Here is a 24,643-nt window from a genome sequence, read left to right as displayed (position 1 = left end):
TTGTTTCTACAACTTTGTTGTTTGAAGGGATGAAGCAATGAGACCAATGTGATTGTCCACCCCTCCTACATCATTAACTCCTTACCTAACTGTTGACTCTACATTGAAGCAGAATGTTCTATGTGTAAAGTTTTAGGAGTATAGTTTTAAGAGCCATAGCGTGTTTTTTTTTTTTAATTGAGTCTCCAAAGAGAATAATTTTAAGTAATTCATCACTTACCTATTGAAATTCAAAACAGACTTTCAGAACACAGAGCTATGTACCTTGAATATGATTTGTTAAGTTATACTTAAATAACATATTAACCCTCAAATCTCAATGGCTTCATAACACACAGGTCTGTTTCTCATTCACTTACATATCTATTATGGCTCTGTTCCACATAGTCTTTCAGGGATCCAGGCTGACAGAGGCTCCACCATCTTAAAGTGGCACCACCTGGAACTTTCATCGTTAATCTTGGTTGCTGGGGCAAAGAAAGGAAATGCCCAGAGAATGGCAAAAGAGCTTTTCTCTTTCTCAGCCTGGAAGTGCCATGTGTCTATTCTCCCTAAGTAGTCTCATGGCTCTGCCTAAGAGCCTGAGGTCCTGAAAATATAGAGGAGTAAATGGTAAGAATTCAGCGGGTATAATTCTTTGCCACATGATTGACTTTGATAGGTTAAGAATAATTTCCAAAGAAGTCCAACTCATTATTCCAAAAACTGGAATAATTTCTAAAGGCGTGAATATCAAAACTTGGTCCGGAAAGCACTGAAAAGCTCCCTTCCTCCTGTCTCCTAGTATGCTACTGAATAGCAAACTAATCATTCATTGCTGAAGTGGCCCAGAAGCCAGTGCTCTGAGACAAGAGTAAGAAACTTGCACACGTACTCCTGAACTTAAAAGTTAAGTTAGAAAGAAGAAGAACTTGAGCTCAGATCCACTTAGGGAGAAAAAAACCCCTGGATCTGGGGTCTCTATTGACTAGCAGCAGAGTATTCTAAACACAATGGCATCTAAAACTTTGGGGTGAGAGGTGGAAGGAGGTAAGGAAGTCATAACTCACGGACCGAAGCACAACGTGGGTATATTTAGAATCCTGCCTTGAGCACTTTGTAGGTGGGAAGCAGCATAACTGATTTCCACTTTTCATTCCCTCATCGCACGGCTCATCTAAAGGGTCGCAGTGGCCTAAGCTACATGAGTTATTGGGGGAGGGGAGTATAGGTGTCAGTGTTGACTTCCCCGCATGGCTTTCTACATTCATCAAGGCAGCCGTTTATGCAAAGAGCAAGTAGTAACCTCTGCCTGAATCTACCATCTTCTGCTCAATTATGTGTGCATAAGTTAGGCAAAAGGATCTCTGTTAAATTTCTTAAATTTCCCACACTTTCAGCATATAGGTAGATCTGTGTTCGGTATTGGGCTTTTTATTATTTTTTTTTTCTCTCTCTCAACATTTTATTTTTATTTATTTATTTTTAATTATACTTTAAGTTTTAGGGTACATGTGCACAACGTGCAGGTTAGTTACATATGCATACATGTGCCATGTTGGTGTGCTGCACCCATTAACTCGTCATTTAACATTAGGTATATTTCCTAATGCTATCCCTCCACCCTCCCCCCACCCCACAACAGGCCCCAGTATCTGATGTTCCCCTTCCTGTGTCCATGTGTTCTCATTGTTCAATTCCCACCTATGAGTGAGAACATGCGGTGTTTGGTTTTTTGTCCTTGTGATAGTTTGCTGAGAATGATGGTTTCCGGCTTCATCCATGTCCCTATAAAGGACATGAACTCATCCTTTTTTATGGCTGCATAGTATTCCATGGTGTATATGTGCCACATTTTCTTAATCCAGTCTATCATTGTTGGACATTTGGGTTGGTTCCGAGTCTTTTCTATTGTGAATAGTGCCACAATAAACATACGTGTGCATGTGTCTTTATAGCAGCATGATTTATAATCCTTTGGGTATATACCCAGTAATGAGATGGCTGGGTCAAATGGTATTTCTAGTTCTAGATCCCTGAGGAATCGTCACACTGTCTTCCACCATGGTTGAACTAGTTTACAGTCCCACCAACAGTGTAAAAGTGTTCCTGTTTCTCCACATCCTCTCCAGCACCTGTTGTTTCCTGACTTTTTAATGATCGCCATTCTAACTGGTGTGAGATGGTATCTTATTGTGGTTTTGATTTGCATTTCTCTGATGGCCAGTGATGAGGAGCATTTTTTCATGTGTCTTTTGGCTGCATAAATGTTTTCTTTTGAGAAGTGTCTGTTCATATCCTTCGCCCACTTTTTGATGAGGTTGTTTGTTTTTTTCTTGTAAATTTGTTTGAGTTCATTATAGATTCTGGATATTAGCCCTTTGTCAGATGAGTAGATTGCAAAAATTTTCTCCCATTTTGTAGGTTGTCTGTTCACTCTGATAGTAGTTTCTTTTGCTGTGCAGAAGCTCTTTAGTTTAATTAGATCCCATTTGTCAATTTTGGCTTTTGTTGCCATTGCTTTTGGTGTTTTAGACATGAAGTCCTTGGGTATTGGGCTTTTTAAATAGGCACGTTAGAAAATGTTTCTTTTTAAGAAATGAGGAGGGGGAAAGGTTATGAACATGGTCACTTGTCGTCCTTGCTTTAGCAGCAGACTTGGTACAACCTCAGTGTTTTAAGAGCTGTTAAAAAGCATCTAGTTTCGCTCTTCTTTGCAAAATTGCCAGCTAGGCAGAGATGGCCTCTGTTGCTTCAGTGTATGGGAGCTAAAAAACATTTTTAATTGCACAAAGAGCTAAAAAACATTTTTAATTGCACAAAGACTTTGGAAAGCAGGGAGATCGATATTCAGTGCTCACTTTTGAATTGAAACGTCAAAGTTTGATGCAGTTCCAATTTAAAATACCAACATAAATCAGAAGTAAGCAAAAACTGTTCTTTCGCCTGCTGGAATGGCTAAGATCCTAAGCACTGAAGAAAGGGCAAGTCTGCCATGGATCAAGCTGTTCTAGCTGTATTCTTGTCAAAATGGTAGCACCGAGAGGTGCACTGCTACTTTAGAAATCAAAGTAGCTGCTTTGCAGGGGTAGGTCCTGGAGCCAAAGATGTCTTTAGTTGAACTAGACTGTCACCTAGTGGTCATTTTGGAAAACACATGCTAATCTCGTGTCTTCTGGTTCTTGGGCTTGATGGGGTGATGCTCTTAGTGATGGGGAAGCAGATTAGGGTGGCAGGGTCGGTCCATGACCCCTCTCCTGCTGAAACTTACTAGAGGTTCGGTTGGTTCCGCTCTAGTTCTGAGTCATCCGCCCTGTTGGGGCTGGAAAGTGGGGAAAGGTCAGGGAAGGAATGGGGAGCCCGGTGGTGGATGCAGATTTTGGACCTGAGTGCCAGAAGGAGGCCCACTGATATGAGGACCAGGAAATTCAGACAGAAGGCAACACCTTCGCCAGCTGAAGAGTGAGGTAGTGCGGATTCTTTTGTCTCCAATCTTTCTGTAGTGCTTCCCCCAACACGAGGGCTCAGGGATTCTGTGGTCTCAACAGAGAAAATTTGATTTTTAAAAGTCATTCTCTCTACTTAACTTCAAACAGCAGTGGGGTCACCACAAGGCCCAAGGTACCGTGCTGGCAACGTGCCCAGTGTCAACAACACCACTGAGAGAAAGGTGAGTTAACTAGACCACAACCAACGATGGTCACATGAGGGTCAGTTTCTTGGTCAGCAGTGGGGAAGGGTGAGGTGATACGTGTGGCCAGTGATTGTTCTTCCATTGGCCGCAGACTTGGTACAACATCAGCATTTGCTTACTGGGAGGAGAGTGTCAAATAGGGGAGATAGTAGTTCCAGGGGTCGGAACTACTATCCAGGAAAGTGTACACAAAAGGAAAAGGTAAATTTTGAACTGATATGGGAATTAAAGGAGGGACAAGATTTCTCCACGTTGAGGTGGGGCTGGGGGTAGATATTATAAACAAGAGGGGAAAGAGAAGTGAAAGTTCCGGCCTGGGAAGGCGGCGCTAACCCAGGAGCAGCTGAGAGACAGGTGAGGCAGGGTGGGAGCAGGAGCGGGAGTGGGAGCTGGGTGGGAGGCTGGGGCTTCTTGTGGCTTAGAGTCCAGAACACGGAGGGCGTCGGGAAGCACTGAAGGCCTCTGAGCAGGAGGCTGAGATCTGAGTCAAGGCAGTGGAAGACTCCCCAGGCAGTGAGTGTGGGATGTGCTGGGAGTTGGGAGAGGGAGAAGGCGGGAAAGGGGCTTGGGGACTATCGCAGCTTTCACAGCCGCTTCTATGAATCCTGGGGGCCTAAAAGCCCCACGTGTTAGGGCATAGTCAGGTATTAATTGCTTAATGAATACCTAATTTAATTATCAACTGAAGGTCTTTGTTTTCTGTTAAATACATTTCAGAAATATCAGGCAGAATTGGACTAATTTGGGGAATGGAGGGTTTTAAACGAGCTCTGAAAAATAAGTATGTAAAACACTTTTTTTTTTTAAAAAGCCAACATATTTAGATATATTTGGCAAAGGGATGGAGTATATTCGTTCCTTCTCTCTGTACCAAAACTGCACATGCTGATGATCATGTATTTGTTTGGTTATTTTTAAAAGGCCAGGAGGGTCTCAGAAATAATCTCATTTGGGTAGGGACAGTTGGTTTTTGTCTCGCACACCAATGCTTGTTCAACAGCAGAGCTGGCTGGAGAAGTAGTTGGCTGTGTTGAGAAGGCTTGTAAGGCCACAAATGCTCTAGCTTAACGGACAAGCGTCCCATTGGATTAGCAACGTCTTCCCTGGGGATATTTTGGGAAAAGAAGTCACATATGCTATGTATTTGCCATCCTTGACCCAAATCTCTTATTTTACAGTCGAGAAAGCTGTTTTAGAGAGGTTTGTGTGACTTTTCCAAATGCACAGAAATAGTAAAAAAAGTAGCATCTGAAGTTAACTTGGGTCTTGTTGAGTTTCATGTTCGTAGTTCTTTCCACTAGTCCTTGCAGATGTGGCCCCCGATGCCCTCTCTTCCCTGTTCCGGTAAGTGTGTGTGTGTGTGTGGGGGGGGGTTCGTGCTTGTGTGCCCCCCACACACTTGTGTATGTGCATAGAATTTAAATGGAGAAAGTGGAGAGGCCTGGCCTCTGAGAGATCTCTTCCACTTTTACGTCTAGGGAAGTGACTCAGCTCTTCTGAGCCTCAGCTTCCTTGCAGATCAAATGAGGCTAGCTGGGCAGCCAATCTCTAAGGGCCTTTCAAGATCCGATAAACAGCTCTGGGAGACATGCAATCTCTCTCATGTCCTTGCCACATAGTAGGTACTCCATATGCAGCTATTGAATAGAACCAAAATGCATTTTTCTCCAGGATGGCAATATTTGACTCAGGCACATTTTACAGAAAGGAACAAGGAGCAAGGCAGCAAGATGCACCTTTGGACAACAATGCTATTATCTTAGACTATGTTCTCTTGAAAACTTGGTTTCTTCAATTATCCAAGGGTCGGATTGGTAGGTTCCCTGACCCTTTGCTTTCTTTTTTTTTTTTTCTTCTTCTTTATTTTTAACCTTCTGATCTCTGGACATTTCACAGATTTTTTAGCCCCTCAACCTGAAGGCTAAATTTCTTCAGGAGATTTGGAATAGACAGAAGGAAGCATATGGAATTTGTGTATCAGAAAACTTGAGATCTTGAAGGGTGTTTAGGTTTCCACCCAAGTTCGTGGTTCCTGAAGAACCCACACTGCCTTCAGTGGGTCTGTTCCCTTGGTTTTGAAAAATTCCATTTTACTGCCCAGAACCATTTTTGGTTCTGCCCAGACCTAATTTGCAGGGCCCCCGTGAAAAATGAAAATGTGGGGTCCCTTGTTAAAAAATTATTAAGGATTTCAAGGCGGTGACATCAGAGCATTAAACCAAGTGCTGGCCCTTTGTGACCATCTAGGTTGCCTTCCGGGAAAGATACCTCGGCGCTGCCTCTGCTGCCTCCCTCAAGACAGCAATGAGGTAAATCTGTGGTGAAGTCATTAATCTGAGAATGTTCTATAACACACTGACTTCAGCTCTGTTTTATAAGTTTGGTTAGTATTCAATCATGTAAATAGAGATCAGGACTCAATTTTATTTGCAAGAAATGGGTGTACCACAAAAACTTGGTTAAGTTCATTTCTCTGAAACAGAAAAAAGTTTAAACACCTTTTATTTGAAGAAATATTGCTTCTAGACTTTCCTGAAGCCAGAATTGTTCTATAAAAGTATCATGGAATATTATACATGATTAAAAAACAGAGTATGCTTCCTAATAACTTGAAATCTTTTTACAAAGCACATCATTCATGATCATAAATATGTTTGTTCTGTCATCCCACCGATGATACACACATCAGGTAAGCAGCTAATTTGAACATATGTACAGAGTCTATGATAAAGATTTAAAGTTACCAAAAAGATTCAGCTATAACATATTAAATTTTCTTTAAAAGAGTTTACCATAAACACTTAAAGAAAACATAATTTATCTAAGCACTTGAATTATCTAAAAATAAGAAGAAAACCTCTCTTAGGGTAAGCAAAAACACATCATCTTGGGAAGCTGAATAGAAGGGTAGTGATGACTCAGTGAGGTAATCCTTTAGCTGGTATTTAAAAACCTAATACACAACAAGAATATTTTCAAGAATACAGATTTTCAAAAGCAATTTTGAACTATGTCTTTAAAATATATCAGAACTTGGTGAAGGCCTTACAAATAATCATAGAACACAATGTTAAGAAATTAACTTCCCTTGTGGTATGTTGAAATTGTGGAACATTCATGAGAAGTTATTGGTGTTAAGTTCAAAACTAATCATATTTTGTCAACATTTAAGCTTCTTAGCCATGCCAAGAAAACCAAATAAAGATGAAAATAAAAGGCCTTTAGATCTTTTTCTCCTGTCAAGAAAATAACCCAAAATATAGCAATCTTAAAGGTATGATATATGATGAACGCTTTGAGGCTAGGCACAGAGAGAGCAGGCAATCTTCATTTTGTTTACTTATTTATTTATTTTCACCACCAATGTTATTAGCCATGCCTTTCTGCTAATCGATTTTAGCAAGTCGAGGTAAAACACATGCAACATTTTCTGGCAAAAGCTTAATGTCAAACAATATGTGATCCATACTGTGTGTCGTCCTGGGGGGTTTATTTGACTTTGTCACAATGACAGCCAACAGTGAGACTGAGAAGCCTGTAAAAATAAAAAAATAAGACTAATCAAATAGACATGGCATTTTAATCTCAAAGTGCAAAATCATCTAACTGAAAACGACGACATTGAAAAATTCCAGTGGTTAAAAATGAATCAAAACTTCATTACGCAGGCAGTGGAAGTGTGTTGAAAGATATACCAGGGGTGTCAAGTTTTAGACACTCAGAAAGGCACCATTCTAGCCATCTTGATTTGATAACATGTATATACTTATGTCCCTACGATATTCAAAAGATAACACTGTTTTAGTACAAAACAAACAAACAAGCAAAAAATCAAAACCAAACCAACCCAAATATCCCCAGCCTTTCTTTCTACTCTTGGCAGATAGTAAATTATAACGATGAGTCTCCATGTGCACACTGCTTGCCCACATGCTCACTAGCTTCTACTGCACAAAGGTACCCAGGGTAGCTTGGAATGTTGGTGGCTATGATTACCTTTATTAGTTTACAGATAAAAAAGTTAAAAAGAAATACTGTATTTAGGGTAAGGTAACAATTTCATCTAATCAGAGGAGAGTGAAGAGGAGGCGCTGCCTTCTAGGTGCTGTGACTTCTCATTTTCGTGATTTTTCTCCACCTTGGTCAACATCTTCCCCACTATGCTGGAATTACTTGGGTGTTCTGCGGTGGCCATGGTGAACATTTGATGAACTGAATGCGGATCGGAATGCGCAGGAAGATATAGCTGATCTTCAAAAATGTCCTTTCCAGGACCACCATCCTGGGGAAGTTCTTTCGGGTGCCTGCGAATGGGCTGCAGCCTGGGGCTGGGCCTCAGCTCTAGCTCTGTCATGCCATCGCCACTGAAATCGGTTTCCAGATGATTGGTCCCTTCATGCCCCATCCATTTTTCAGTTTTTCTCCAGTGTTCAGAATTCAAACGATTAACTTCTGGAATGTCGTTATTCCATTCAAGTTTACTCTCTGGACTTAATGTTGGTCGGTTCAAATGCAGGGTTCGAAGGTCGGCTGGCAAGGTCAAATGAGGTGTTTTCCCAACCGTATGCCTTGGGTCTTCATCTAAGTCAGCAGAGGCCATCTCCACTGACACAGCGCGCTCAGCAGAGACAACCAGGAAGCCGTCACTTTGAGCAGTTTGAGTCTTATTTGTTTTATTTTGCTCATAGTGACTCTTCAGCAGTGCAAATACTCTATCTACATCCTTCAAGTAATTAGTCCAGTCCACCAGACTAAGTCTGTAGTTTTGTCTGTACTCATAGATGTTTTCATTCACACTGTGCATCTCCTCTAGGCCTTGCCAGTTGATGTCTGCAGTGAGATGGGCCTGATTAACCTTCCCATCCATCCCATAACTGTCCTCTGTGAAAAGAGAGAAGAAGGTGAATCATTAGTGGAGAAAAGGCTTTCTACTTATCTGGACAAGCAACTTACATTGTTTTTACAGAGTTAATCAATGAAAAGTATGACACTCAAAAGCATTTTCCCCTAGTCATTTATCACAGAGTGGCCTTAGGTTACAGGTGATTAAACAACAGAAAATTGGGGGAAAAAAAAAGATCACATTCGTGAAAACATCTACGACTAAGCATGGTTAGTGCTGAAAATGGTACAGTCCTTTCAGCCAGGAGATTTGGGTTTCACTCCTGGCCCCACTCAAATCAACTTTGCAACCAGAAAAGCATGTGAGTGAGTCCCTCTGAGTCTTGCTCCCTCATCTGCCAAGTGTAGAAATAGTTGTATGATAAAATCATTACTACTTATAAGGTTGCTGGGTGAATGACAAATTTGAAAGTCTTTGAATGTAATAGGCAATGCTTAGGATGATATTTTTATTTTATATTCCCTAACACTCAGTATAAAAGCAAATCTGAATGCAATTAAGCGCTTCAAATCAAATGCCTGGATTTATTTCTTTGATTGTTGTTTTTGCCCTGAAAGTTCTATGTCCTAGATAAATGTGTGCCTTAGATAACTGAATGACTTTCTCATATGCAAAGAAGGCACCAGCTTTCTCTCTCTCAGATCTTTCTACATCTCCAGGATGACTGTAGCCCTGCAGAAAATAACACGTGTTCTCTAGTTGTGCCTAAGTACCATTTGGAAAGAGGTGGCCTAGATGAGTGCAATGACCACCCATAAAGCCATACAGACCAGCAAGAAGAATAAGCAAAACTAACCAAACCCACAACCTCAGTGTAGCTAGAAGATAGAGAATCCTACAATCTTCAGATCACCTGTAAATAAAAAAAGTTAACACCAAATCCCAGCAGAGCTGAATGTCACACTGTGGCCACAAGCTCTGGGAAAACAGTATGGAAGAGAGAAGAGGGAAGTGTCAGTGGAGTCAAAGATTGATTGGAGGCTGTTGGTGGAAAGAACGTCAATCTTTTGCATAAAATACTGTAAAGATTCCTGGTGAGCCACAGCACTGACAGTGAGGATGGGACCCCTAAGTCTCAGCCTTGTGCCTGTGCACGATTCAAGGCAGCAGTCTGGGAGGCATTGCTTTGGGCAGAAAAGGACACAAAGGAAGAGAGAAGGGAGAAACACCCATTGGAAACTGGGTGGTAAAACAAGGAGGAAGCAAAAGATGGGAAATCTCAGGTCCTGCAAGGAAAAAGAGATACGAAAAGTTGGAAGACACACAACCTCTCTCACTTTCACTCCCAAATAATAATAAAATAAAAAGGTAAAGAGGAAGTATACTTAGTTACACTCACAGAAAAGAATTCTCTTAAACTAGGAGGCTCGTAAATACTATAAATCCATGAAATAAAAGAACCTAAATCTATATCAAATTACTACAAAAGAAAGTAGAACAATGAGATACCATCTCATGCCAGTCAGAATGGTGATTATTAAAATGTCAAGAAACAACAGATGCTGGCAAGGTTGCAGAGAAGTAGGAACGCTTTCACACTGTTGGTGGAAGTGTAAATTAGTTCAACCATTGTGGAAGACAGTGTGGTGATTCCTCAAAGATTTAGAACCAGAAATACCATTTGACCCAGCAATCCCATTACTGGGTATGTACTCGAAGGAATATAAATCATTCTATTATAAAGACATGCACGCGTATGTTCACTGCAGCACTATTCACAATAGCAAAGACGTGGAATCAACCCAAATGCCCATCAGTGATAGACTGGATAAAGAAAATGTGGTACTTATATACCATGGAATACTATGCAGCCATAAAAAGGAATGAGATCATTTCCTTTGCAGGGACATGGATGAAGCTGGAAGCCATTATCTTCAGCAAACTAACACAAGAACAGAAAACCAAACACTGCATGTTCTCACTTATAAGTGGGAGCTTAACATTGAGAACACACGGACACAGGAAGGGGAACGATCTAACACTGGGGCCTGTTGTGGGGTTGTCGGGAGAAAGAGAGCATCAGGGAAAATAGCTAATGCATGCTGGGCTTAATACCTAGGTGATGGGTTGATAGGTGCAGCAAACCACCATAGTACACATTTACCTATGTAACAAACCTGCACATCCTGCACATGTATCCCAGAACTTAAAAAAATAAAATAAACAACAACAACAACAACAAAAATAAAGTGGAAAACAAGAATTTAAAAAACCACTTTAAGAAAATGCCCCTGGCGAAACAAACTATAAAGTGCAGAAAACCACAACACACCAGTGCTGTGTGAATTAAATGTTCTCAATCAAGCATCTGAGGATGGAAAAGCCATCTGAAATCAGAAATTAAAATATGAACCTAGCATCTCATATCCAGTCCAGATCTCCTTCAAGTATCAAGGCTATAAAGGAACAGTTTGAAACTCATAAGAATGCAGGGGATACTGTGCACATCAACTCTTCTTCAGCAATCTTCCAGAGGCTGTGACTCGTTTGTCCAAGAAATCACTGGGGACACTGAAGCAAAAATATAGAGGATACACATTTAATAGATTTATTAGATCTAGGATAAAAATAAAGGTAGAAGAGGTGTGAAAAAATAATATATGCATTTTATATGACACGCTAGAAATAATGCAACTGAAAATGTGAGAGGGAGCACAGACCAAAGAGAATAAGTTCATTCAGTATGATTCAGATAATAGTGGGGAGTGAAAGAAGGCCATTAAAAACTGTCTAATGAGATAATGAAACTGTCTAATGAGATAAATAAGATAACAGGGATTTAGGCCTGACATGGTGCCTCATGCCTCTAATCCCAGTAGTTTGGGGAGGATGAGGCGGGTGAATCACTTGAGGTCAGGAGTTCGAGACCAGCCTGGTCAACATGGTGAAACCCCGTCTCTATTAAAAATACCCAAAAAGAAAAAACACAAAACAGGGATTAAGGGCATTAAAAATGTGTAAGTACAAAGACAATTACCAAAAGAGCAACTATCTTGATAAAGAAGAAATTATAGAAGATGCAATGAGAAATATATAGAAACACAATAGGTGGTATCAGTCCAAGGGAGCAAGAATAAATAAGAATATGTATTGGAGTATTACTGGAACCATCAAGTGGATCTTTTGGTGTGCTCCCTTGTGGTAGCCACTGGGGTTCATAAAATGAGTGGGTATAGGGGGTGGTGTGCAGCCATGCAGAGATGGGCTAAGTCTGGACCTATTCCTCTTGCACTCTCAGACATATAATGCCAAAAAGAGAGTCAGAGACTGCAGACGGCTATGGGGCAGATTCCCCTGGGGTAGGCACCCCACACATAGCTGTTAAGTGGATTACATGGGAGCAACCAATGCCAGTAGCCCCGAGGGGCTAGACCAGGGTCTTAACAGAAATAGACACTTACCCCAGGCTGGGCTTTGTAGACCCATTTTAAGCATTGCATCTACTTAAATGCAATGCAAATGCTTAAAATATTATTACAGGATAGGAACAGAAAATACTGTACTAATTTGGACCACCAAGTTACATTTCTTCAGATGAAAGGACACATTTTATAGCCCACAATGTCCAAAAGTGAGCAAAGACAGCTCATATCAAATGGACGTATAATGGTGCACACTATCCTTAGAGTAACAGTTCCATAAGAACAGGAAGGAATGGGCAATTGAAACATTTGCTGTCTAAAATGGGGGGAGACAAAAGCACTGAAGGCTGGCTTACACACCTTCACACTCAACATGAGGGGTTAAAGGAGGGTCCCCCACTGGACAGATTTCTCTGCTTTGCAGGGGGATACGAAGAGAGGAGGCAGGAGACGATGCTGGTGTGATGATGCAAGTCTTCTGCACAACACTTCAACTTTCTTTTTTATACCTGATGCAGAGATGCAACTGCTGGTGTTGGAAGCAGGGATGTTTCCTAAGCAAAAAAATACCCTAATTATACTTTAAAACGATGTAAGAATTCCTAAGGGCCTGATAGGGCAGGTTGTGCCTTCACCCCATCTGGCAAAATTGGGGTTAACAGGGAATGCAGGTATATTGCCTGGTGGTTAAAAACAGCTCATTAGTTCTACACCTATATAAACTTACTCTATTTGAATGGGAGCAGACTGAGCAAGAGGTACTTGCTAGCCTATTATTGGTAGTCTAGTGATAATACTAGACTAGTATTGCTGACTGAAGTCTAGAGCAGCACAGTGGCTGAATCTAATGTCTCTTCCAAAGGTGGAAAACTTTGGTCATAAATGGAGAGATGGAGGAATAGTAACTGAGGCTGAAGGAATGAAGAAATGGGTTATGTCATGAGTCATGAGAGAAATTCAATATTACATTAACAGCTTGAAAAAGGCTCAGAACAGGAGATGACATTGTCTCTTAGCTCCATTATACCAGACTCCTAAAAGGGTGAGGTCATATATTGCTAAGCCACTCCTGGCAAGATCCAACAGAAGCTGGCAAACCTGAATGGCCTTGCCCTAGGCGGTATTTTCATATGACAGAGTGATAGACTGGACTAATTATTGATGGCTGAATGGAATTCTAGGAATGTGCCAACATCTTTTGACTTTTATAATCTTCTCACTAAGGGGTTCATGGCCAGGGGACTAGGGCATAATAAGAAAAATGTATTTGGTCTACCCCCATTTCACAGAGATCCTAATGCCCTTGCAATCTCCAGGGAGATAAGAGTGTCTTTCATATGCTGAGGAGATGGCTAGGGTACCCTAGACAGCTCTAGGTTGGGAGCTGGGCTGATCATCAGAAAGACTTCCACATGATTAGAGAGTTGGGACTCTCAGACCTCTGTGGAGCGGACAGGGGCCTGGAGATTGAGTTAACTACCAATGGCCAATGATGCAATCAATCATGCTTATGTAATGGAACCTCATTAAAAACCTTAAACGATAACAGGGTTCAGAGAGATTTCCAGTTGGTGAATGCAACCACATGCCGTGAGGGTAGCACACTTCGAACTCAAGGACAGAAGCTTCTGCGTTTGGGACCCGTCTGGACCTTAGCCTATATACCTCTTTGTCTGGCTATTTATTTGCATTTCTTATAATATCCTTTATAATAAACTGGTAAATATTTTAAAAATCATTGAAATATACAAAATTAAAAACACAAGAGATGTGGCTCAGGCCTGTAATCCCAGCACTCTGGGAGGCTGAGATGGGAGGACTGCGTGAGCCCAGGAGTTTAACAGCAGCCTGGGCACCACAGCAAGAACTCACCTCTAATAAAAATTAAAAAATTAGCTGAGTGTGGTGGCGCACGCCTGTAGTCCCAGTTACTCAGAAGGCTGAGGTGGGAGGATCACTGGAACCCAGCAGGCTGAGGCTGCAGTGAGCCATGATTGCTACTATACTCCAGCCTGGGTGACAGAGGGAAACCCCATCTCAAAAAAAAAAATAAATAAAAACAAGAGACTACTTTGCAGACCTCGGTGAGAACAAATTTGAAAACCTAGATGAAACATAGTTGCTCAGGAAAATAGTTTGCCGAAATTGACGCTGTTAAAAGAAAAACCTTAGCTGAATTAAGTTTAACAGAGTTTAATTGAGCAAAGAACGATTTGCAAATCTGGCAGCCTCCCAAGCCAGAGTACACTCAGAGACTCCAACGCAGCTGCGTGGTGGAAGAAGATGTATGGACAGAAAAAGAAAAGCGACGGACAGAAAACAAAAGTGAAGTACAGAAGCAGCCAGATTGGTTACAGCTCAGCGTTTGCCTTATTTGAACAGAGTTTGAGCAGTTGGCCACCTTTGATGGGCCAAAACTCAGTGATGGGCACAAGAGTAGGCTACAGTCTGTATACAACTCTATCTAGGTTATAGTTCACGATGTACAGAGAAACCTTTAGGCTGAACTTAAAATATGTGAGGAGGCAGATTTAGGCTAAACTTGATTTAACAACCCAATATAGATAGAAAGCTTAAATAGAACAGTTTCCATAGAAGAAAAAGCAAGCCCAAAGAACCACTCTGCAAAGACGCATCAGGTCTATAGACTTTCACAGGAGAAGTTTACCAAATCTTCAATGAAAAGCAAATCCTAATAGACTGTTCTAGAGCAGATAACTCAAGAAAACTTCCAAACTCTTTTTACGAAGCAAGGATAACATTGATAGCTGCGATAGGCAGAATAGTGGACTCCACCCGGCAAAGATGTCCACATCCAAATTCCTGGAAACTATGGACAAGTTCCTTTACCTGGCCAAAGGGACTCTGTGAATGTGACTAAGTCATGGATCCTGAGATTGGGGCGGGGGAGTATCCTGGAGCATCCAGGTGGGGCCAGTGGGATCTCAAGAGTCCTTATAAAGGAAAGGGAGGTGGTAGGAAGGAGGGGTAGAGAAGGAGCTGTGACCCCAGAAAACAGAGGAAGGTGCCGGTTGTGGGAGAGACTGATTTGAAGATTGGCTACATTTTTGTATTTGAAGATGGCGGAAGAGACCATGAATGAGGAGTGCAGGCAGCCTTTAGAAACTGGAAAAAGCAAGGACATTCTCGCCTTGAGCCCCCAGAAGATTTCAGCCCAGTAAGATTCATTTCGAATTTCTGATCCTTAGAAACACGAGAGAATAAATTTGTGTTGTTTTAAAGGCACAGTGGTAATTTATTACAGCAGTAATAAGAAACTAATATAATGTCTAAGAGATAATGCTAGTAAAAACAAAAATGAAATCACAGACTGGTATCATTTAAAAATACGATACAAAAATCTTAAATAAAATATTAGTGAACAGAATTCAATATTACGAAAGCAACACACAATGACCCAGTGGAATTTATTTCAGGAATGAAAGGATTCATTCTTACCAAATCTATTAATATAATACACAATAATAATTTAATAGATCTAAAGAGAATAATTATCTGAGCATCTTCATAGATGCTAAAAAAAGCTTTTTGACAAATTCAACGTTCATTAAAGATAAAAGCACTAAAAAAAAGAACTGATGGCTATTTCCTTAATATGATAAAAGTATATATAACTCAGTCCTAAAGCTTGCCTCTTATTTAATACAGAAACTCTAAAAGCATTTTAATTGAAATCAGGAGCAGGGTAACATTATATTGGAAGCATTAGGTCACTCAATTAGACATATCTCTACATATCTGTAGGTACAAGAATAGACGTCGAGGCTGGGTGCAGTGGCTCATGCCTGTAATCCTAGCACTCTGGAAGGCCGAGGTGGGTGGATCACCTGAGGTCAGGAGTTCAAGACCAGCCTGGCCAACGTGGTGAAACCCCATCTCTACTAAAAATACAAAAATTAGCTGGGCATGGTGGCAGGTGCCTGTAATCCCAGCTACTCGGGAGGGGAGGCAGAAGAATCGCTTGAACCCAGAAGGTAGAGGTTACAGTGAGCCAAGATCGTGCCACTGCACTCCAGCTTGGGAGACAGAGCAAAACTCTGTCTCAAAAAAAAAATAAAAAAAAGAAAAAAGAAAAAAAAGAATAGATGTTGATAGATGCCAGTGTGTCTCTTAGCTCTATCCATCAAAAGGATCTATATGCCAAGACACCTCAGCAGCAATTTTATACACCTCAGACCCAGATCTTGGTGTTCAAATGCCATTCCCCTTTAAAAGAAACTGGGGCCCTTTGGAGAAATGGCTGTTTCCAGATGTGGAGTGGCAAAAATGCAAGATGAACCTGGAACATGCTTTTAGGCCAGAAAGCAATGAGGTGGTCAAAAAATGATGAGAATGCTTCAAAAGTACATGGAACCCAGGTGCAGGGACACCAGTGGCCAAATCTAAGACACTTTCACATCATCAAAATAAATAATGATAGCAAGAGAATATCCATGGTATAAACTGAGAATCTGAGTCCATACTGATAGAAATAAATACACGGGAGAGGAGGAAAATCTCTTCTTTCAGATTTTTGAAACAGGGTCTGGCTCTGTCATCCAGGTTGGAATGTAGTGGTGCTATCTCAGCTCACTGCAAGCTCTGCCTCTGAGTAACTGGGACTACAGGTGCTGGGACTATGCCCAGCTAATTTTTTAAATGTTGTATTTTTAGTAGAGATAAGGTCTTGCTATGCTGCTCAGGCCAGTCTTGAACTTCTGAGCTCAAGCACGTATTCCTCCCACCTCGGCCTTCCAAAGTGCTGGGATTACAGGTGTGAGCCTCCATATCTGGCTGGGAAATCTCTTCTTTACAGTACAATCACTACCTAAGAAATGCAGGAGGACCCAGGCACGGTGGCTCATGACTGTAATCCCAGCAATTCGGGAGGTTGAAAGATGGGAGAATCGCTTGAGCCCAGGAGTTTGAGACTAGCCTGGGCAATATAGTGAGACCTTGTCTCTACAAAAAAAATTTTAAAAAACTAGCTGAGTGTGGTGGCATGCGCTTGTAATCCCAGCTACTTGGGAGGCTGAGGTGGCAGGATCCCTTGAGCCTGGGAGGTCAAGGCTGCAGTAAGCCAAGATTGCACCACTGTACTCCAGCCTGGGTGACAGAGCAAGACCGTGTCTCAGAAAAAAAAAAAAAAAAAAAAAAGCAAGCAGGAGGAATTACAGAGTGGGAGAAATCATCATTTGCAGCCATCATTGTAACAGCAAATGATTCAGGCAGAAATGAATCCTTAAAAGCTAGTAGATGAATTACTTATTAATTAAAAAAGAAAAAAATTATAGTGGCTTTACCTAGCAAACTCCACCTTTGCCAAGTAATCAAAGGTAATACCACCAAGATGTCATGCAGCTCCTGATAAGATATCCCGGGAGCACAATATGTGGTATTCCTGACGAAAATCGACAGCTTCAGTTCAACCCTGATGAAACATCAGACAAACCTCAACAGAGGGACATTTTACAAGACAACTGGCATGTACTCTTTAAAATATTATGACTGATAATGAGAAGTTGGGGAACTGTTCCAGATAAAAGGATACTCTAAAAAGAGGTGAGTTTCCTGCAATGTGTGATTCTGGATTGGATCCCAGGCCAGAAAAGCAAAAAATGATGAATATGGCATTATTGGGACAATTGTTAACATTTGAACATGAAATGTGGATTTGACAATTGCTTTGTAACAATGTTAAATTGCTTGATTTTGATAAATGCATAACAGTTATGTAAGATAATATTTTTGTTCTTAGGAAATACCTCCTAAAGCATTTATATATAAAGGGGAATGATGTTTGCAAATTACTTGCAAATGATTCAGAAAAAAAGGTATGTGGAGAAAGTGAGTGAAAGAACAAGAAAAAACAATAAAGCAAATGGGGTAACGGTTCTTGAAATTACTCTTGCAACCTTTCTGTAAATGTAAAGTTATATCAAAATAGAAAGTTAAATTTATTCGACATTAGAACTTAAATTTTCCATGTGTCTCCTGGTTTCTGCCTGTCTTCAGCTCAAAAAAGGAAACCTTTTTCTTGGGTCATTTGGAAGCTCTTTATTCAGGGAGAAAAGGTATAGATAGGCTTATTCTGACAGGTGAATTTTCAGAATAAATGTAGATGATTTCACGTTACAGATAATTATTCCCCAATCCCGGAAACAGAAAAGCCGTGAATCCACTAAGAGAAATTCAAGAACATACCTAGGTCGCAAGCCAAGTCACATTTCTTTCTGGATGACACTTACTTACTTTTAAAAACTTAACCACATAATTACATCATGCTATATTCCACAGACGGGTAACTTAAGAGATCATGCATGCATGGAATTTTAACTCTACCTGGAGCAGTGTTATAATTAACAGGTGTTGATGGTGTCATAAGAAGCAGAAGGGATTGTTTCTGCAGACACAGGCTGACTTCTGCAGCTTCTCTGGCCTCTTTCTCTTCCCCTTTGGCACATCACCTCTGTACCAGCCACAGGAACAAGTGCAATGTCCTGAAAGTACCAGGCTCTCTCCTTCCTCAGTGTTTGTATTTATTTCTAGAATGTACTTCCCTGCCTCATTAGCCCAGTCAGCTCTCAGCCTTCAAGAGGAGCTCTCATCCCCTCCACAGAGCCTCTCTAGCCGTTCCCCTGGGTTGTGTGAACCCCTCCATTATGGCATCATCTATATCTGATTCTGGGTACCTGTGCTCTGTAGCAAATTGAATTTCACCAGGCCAGGTGTCTACAGTTTCAAGAAGCAAGCAATGGGTCAATCAGAAAATCATAAAGCATTATATGTAGTTTGTTGCTTGTTGCTATCTGGCAGGATATTTTAATTAATATAGCTATTCTCTTCCAAGTCTCATTTCTAACGGTACTAATTTAAACTTCACGATGGGAAGAGCCCGAACAGAGTATCTGCGTTAATATATCTGCTCCTTTCTCGTAAGCCCTTCCATGTTTTGCTGAGCTCTTTGTTTTTTTTTCTGAAGGCACAGGGTTTCCAATATTTGGACCAAACTGGTATTCATCTTGGGTGATTTTCATGCTACTTGAAACATAATATGTTTTAGCTTGAAATGGAATTTGATTTAGGCTTTGAAATTTCAGAGGTTCTGATTTTGGTGTCCTGCTAGTATCCAAAAGCAAATTGTAAATTGGCTTTTTGATACTAGCAGGACACCAAAATCAGAATTGGCCATAGTAAAAATACCATAAATTTCTTTCTTTTTTGAGACAGAGTATCACTCTTGTTGCCCAGGCTGGAGTGCAATGGCACGATCTTGGCTCACTGCAACCTCCGCCTCCCAGGTTCAAGCCATTCTCCTGTCTCAGCCTCCCGAGTAGCTGGGATTACAGGCATGCACCACCACGTCCGGGTAATTTTGTATTTTTAGTAGAGACGGGGTTTCTCCATGTTGGTCAGGCTGGTCTCGAACTCCTGATCTCAGGTGATCTGCCCACCTCGGCCTCCCAAAGTGCTGTGATTACAAGCGTGAGCCACTGTGCCTAGCCGTTTCTTTTTTTTTTGTAAGGTGAAAGCAAGTTTATTAAGAAAGCAAAGGAATAAAAAATGGCTACTCCACAGGCAGAGCAACCAGAAGACCATAAATTTCTAATTTTATGGATGAATTGCAGGAATAGCTATTTATTTTACAAATGAAAGCCAATTAATGTTCAACCCTAAAGATAGTCTAAAAATAGAAATAAATATGTATGTCATTTATAGATGACTACCTTGTGTGTGGTTAATGGCTAATTATATCTACTTATTGGTAAATGCACATAACTTTTCCTCTTTATTAATATAGCATTGACATTAAAAACTGCAATTTTGTCATCCATTAATGTGAAGATAAATGTCCTTCAAAATTCCAGGGCTCAGCCAGGCACGGTGGCTCATGCCTGTAATCTCAGCACTTTGGGAGGCTGAGGTGGGAGGATCACTTGAGCAGGAGTTCGAGACCAGCCTGACCAACATGGTGAAACCCCATCTCTACTAAAAATACAAAAATGAGCCAGGCATGGTGGTCTGTGCCTGTAGTCCCAGCTACTAGGGAGGCTGAGGCAGGGGAATTGCTTAAATCCGGGAGGTGGAGGTTGCAGTGAGCCAAGATTGTGTCACTGCACTCCAGCCTGGGTGACAGAGCAAGACTCCACCTCAAAAAAAAAAAAAAAAAAAAAAAAATCCAGGGCTCTTTGATACAATTTTTCTCTCACTATTCAAATTTATTATCAAACATCAGTCATACAATAATATGAATTCAGGGCTTACTTTTCAGGTAATATCTCATGAAATCCTTGTGTATTATTATGTATATGTATTATCACCTTTTTAAAGATGAGAAAATTCGGCCATAATAAAAGAAGTTAAATAAATTGTCCAAGAGAATCAGTATAGTGTAGAGATTAACAGCACAGCTAGAACCAGACTCGCTAGGTTTGAATTTTACCATTTATCAGCTGTATAATCTTGGGGAAGTTATTTAGTCACTCTGTGGCTTAATTTTCTCATCTGTAAAATGGGGATAATAAGCTGGGTGTGGTGGCAGGTGCCTGTAAGCCCAGCTACTTGGGAGGCTGAGGCAAGAAGAATTGCTTGAACCTGGGAGATGGAGGTTGCAGTGAGCCAAGATGGCACCACGGCACTCCAGCCCGGGCGACAGTGTGAGACTCCATCTTAAAAAAAAAAAAAAATGAGGATAATAATAGTACTGACCTTACAAAGTTATCGAGAGGGTTAAATACATTAATACATGAAAGCATTCAGAAGAGCGCTGGACCATAGTAAGTGTTGTAATACTGTTAGCAAGTGGTCCTCAAATTGGGAAGTGATCGAGCCAGAACTGACCCACAAACCAATGTGACCCACAAAACTATTCTCATAACTATTTATGTCACCTAATCTGATCAGCCCAAATCCTCTCATATTATTTCTCCCAGTTTAATGCTCTTGAATATCTGCCTATTGCTTTTAGGACAGAGATTACATCCTTTGATGTAGCATGTAACTAGGGTGACCACATTTTTTGTTTGCCTGGGATGGTCCCAGTTTGTATCTGCTGTACTGGTACCCTGTTCAGTTTGGCATTTGTCCAGAATGTTTGATATTTTAGCCTAGAAAATAGTTTTAAATACAACTGTTTTATAGATCTACTGACTAGTTCATTGGTAAACAAATACATAAGAATATTTATATAGAATTAATATAAAAAATAATTAATATAAATAATAATTAATATAAATAATTAACTATTTTTAGTACTCTTCCCCCATGGTCAAAACATCCCTGTTTGGAAGATAAATCATATCATCATTCTCCACATAACACGCTCCATAAAATAGGCCCTGGTTGCCTTTTCAGCTCATCCTTCTCTTTTCCTTGCCTTGCACCGTCACGGAACTGATCTTAAGTCCGCACACGAGTCTTGCCTTCTGGTTGGACTGACTTCCTTTTCCATCCTGTGTCTGGATCACCGCACTGTTGCCTTCAGGATGCGGCATAAATGCCAACTCCTTGGAAAGCTTCCTTTGACTCCTCTGGGTTGGGTTGGGGCCCTCTCCTGGCTCTTATGACGCCATATATTTCCGGTCAAAGCACTTTGCGTCGTGCACTCTAACACCAGACTGCACTCCCTGTGAAGGTGGCGTTTGGCACAGAGGTGGTCGTTTCGATTCTTTCTGTCTTTATTTGTTGCACGGATGAATGAGGGCACATTTCCCCCCCTATATATTGAAATTGATTAAAGATACATTTCATTCCGCAGTCTGGGGAGGATCTTAAGGAGTTCTGCATGTGCTATAGTTTCTTCTCTGGCACAAGAAACAAGGCCTTTGGAATAGGGTCAGTATTGGAAAGGTAAGAAAAATGATGAACACTCTCTGACAGCTTAGACTAACCCAAGTCTGACCTTAACCTTACCAGGGTGGCCACTGTTGTCACCCCTGCCACTACCCAGCTCTCACGGCCAAGCTTTGGCTGGATTTTGGTGCCCACTGGCCGCTCCATGACACACCTCTGTGCACGCAGTAGCCCTGGCTCTGACTTATACCCTAACGACCTTCACCCCAAGTCTCCTCAACACCTTAGGGGGCCAATCTCACCTCCAGCCCATTTGACCCCAAACCCTGCCCCTGCCCCATCTCTTGTTTGAGCATCTGAAACAGAAAAGTCCAACAGCACTAGTAAGACAGCTTTAAAATAAGATGGAGCACCTGAGACGTGACAGAGAGAGGAGAACCCGGGAAGCTCCACTAGAGTAACCTAGAGCAGGACAGCGAAGGTTTGGTTTGTTCTTCTCATCTCAAGAGGTTCAGGCAGTTCAGAAGATGGACTTGAGAGTGCTCAATTCTTTTCTTTTTTTTTTTTTTTGAGACGGAGTCTCGCTCTGTCACCCAGGCTAGAGTCCAGTGGCAAGATCTCGGCTCAGTGCAAGCTCCGCTTCCCAGGTTCATGCCATTCTCCTGCCTCAGCCTCCCCAGTAGCTGGGACTACAGGCTCCCGCCACCACTCCCGGCTAATTTTTCTTTTTTTTGTATTTTTAGTAGAGACGGGGTTTCACTGTGTTAGCCAGGGTGGTCTCGATCTCCTGACCTCGTGATCCGCCCGCCTCCACCTCCCAAGGTGCTGGGAGAGTGCTCAATTCTTGGTTGCCTGTGACTGATGATGGAGATCGGTGGTGCTTATGAATACCTTTTTGTCTTTCTTATAAAATATACTAACACGCTTTGGAATTCACATCACTGAAATTCCCTTTCCCATACTCTTTCATCCATATAAATGTCCTGCATTCAGCATTATCCTTTACCAATGAGTCTACCACTTATTGGGGCTTGGCCCCTGCCAGGGTCTGTTCTAAGCATGCCCACCAGCGAGGCTGGGATTTGAACTCAAACTAGTCAGGGGCTCCAGCGTCCATCCCCATGACCACAGTGCTGTACAGCACTAACACATGGCTGTATCACCCACAGCCACCTTTGGCACATACTGTCACTATGAGGGAGATGAGTCAAAATAAGTGAAAGCAATGTAGTCAAAGCGTGGCTGCCGAGGGTGGAGCTCTGTGTGGTCTAACAGCCCAGAGGGCTTGAAGCAAAGGATCAGGAAGCAGCCCTGAGAAGGCTGCCCAGAACTGACCGCCTGCCCCACACAGCCACAGGACACATGGCCACTTCTGCCAGGAGCTCCTCTTGGCCCTCAAAGGGCAGCAGCATCAGCTTTCATATGCAGTCGGAAAAATAAATACCCCCTCAACCTGTTGATTTTTCTCTATTTTGCAACACGCTTAGAAGATATTGCTTTCAAATCAGCCACAAATTATTTCCTGAGTCATGAGTGCCACCTTCTGAGCTGTGCTCTCCCTCTGAGCTTGTCCTAACTGGAAAATGACCAGGGTGAGTATGCAAAGCATTTCAGCTGCCCCTCCTGCTTCATGCACAGGGAACAGCAAAAGGAAGAGAAAAGAAAAGATAAAAAAGAAAAGAAAGAAATTGAGCAGCAACAGAAAAAAACTTGCTTTATGAAAACCCTCTAAATAAGTCTGAAGATTAATTTTTGAAAATCCACCAAAAAGAAGGCAGTTTAAATACATTTATTTAGTTCATCTTGTACAAGATACATTTAAGAAAATGCTCTGTTGAATTTTCAAATTTCAAATTCTTCAGATATGGTTCTTATCATTTCTTTCAAAGTCTTTTGTAATCAAATTTCATGATAAAGAACTTGTTTTTTTTTTTAAAATTAGTTTTCTAAAACTAACAAAATCTGAAAGAATTAAGACACTGAAACCTCCTAAGTGGCTCCATCAACGGAGGGCTTTCAACTGTTGAACCCCATTGGAAGACAGTAGTTTTCCTGGCATTTCTGTACATACTTGTTTTGCATCTGTTCTCATTCAATCCAATAAGATACAAGGAGCAGGTAAGGCCACATCAAACACTGCATTTGGGTGTTTAGTGAATTCCCAGGTGTGACTAGGTAGATATTTTCTGAGAAACCCATGTCAAGATTTCCTGCCTGCCACATGGATATCCACTGAAAGATGGCTTGCCTTATGGACTATGAAATGGCAAAGTCTGAAAATGCCAGTTATTTTGAGTTATAAAGTATCCTTAGATCTGCTCTCTGGTAAGGAGCTTAGAAAGAAAAAAAAAGCAACAGGTAACACCATGTTGCCCCTGCATGCATGCTTTCAACAATTAAAGTTGCCAAGATTGTGTGAAAATGACCTCAGAAACAATTGATTATCTGGCCCATTGAGTGGTGGTGGCAGGGATCAGGGATGGGGAGGGTCCCAGATGCTTGTCATTTACACCCAAAGTGCAGTTAAACATTCTTCCTTTCAAAGTTGGCCAGGGGTGACTTCATGGAGAATGACTCTCTGACTCATCCCTGACCAGCCTTATGTCTTAAAGAATCTGTGAACACCCTTTTATCTCTTTCATGACACTAGACTGAAAATCCCATAGCTATAAATTGAGTGCCTCATAAAATAACTGTAAAGTCAATATTTAGAGGTAGGTCCATTTATAATATTACACTTTGGAAATGTCTTAATGTGACTGATGGGAGGCAGGCAAGATCGTCCTGGTGTGCGGGATGTTACCTCATCAGCCCATACCCAGGGGAGACCAGCTCAAGGGTGGGGTCTTCTGCTCTATCTTATGTGTGCTGGGAGTGACACAGGGTTGGTGTGGGGCAGATTGAGGACAGTCA

At 41.4% G+C, this 24,643-nt stretch overlaps 1 protein-coding gene across 25 annotated transcripts in view; it reads right to left on the bottom strand.

Annotated features, from left to right (window-relative positions):
• Nucleotides 1–6,158: 6,158 nt before the first annotated feature.
• Nucleotides 6,159–24,643, bottom strand: part of SULF1 (sulfatase 1) — a 191,504-nt gene continuing 173,019 nt past the window's right edge. For 14 of the 25 annotated variants that reach the window (XM_054498561.2, XM_063668857.1, XM_054498556.2 and 11 more), the window contains one exon: nucleotides 6,159–8,554. In XM_054498561.2, coding sequence (XP_054354536.1) covers nucleotides 8,524–8,554 — 31 coding nt within the window. In that variant the 3' untranslated portion in view covers nucleotides 6,159–8,523. Of the gene's footprint in view, nucleotides 8,555–17,241; nucleotides 17,370–24,643 lie in introns of those variants that run through there. The other 11 variants (XM_063668856.1, XM_063668855.1, XM_063668854.1 and 8 more) reach the window with 2 other exon arrangements.

Source organism: Pongo pygmaeus, chromosome 7 (genome assembly GCF_028885625.2).
Source record: "Pongo pygmaeus isolate AG05252 chromosome 7, NHGRI_mPonPyg2-v2.0_pri, whole genome shotgun sequence".
Taxonomy (NCBI): Eukaryota; Metazoa; Chordata; class Mammalia; order Primates; family Hominidae; genus Pongo; species Pongo pygmaeus.
The sequence above is the reverse complement of the archived record's forward strand: the minus strand, read 5'-3'. Positions and strand labels throughout refer to the sequence as shown.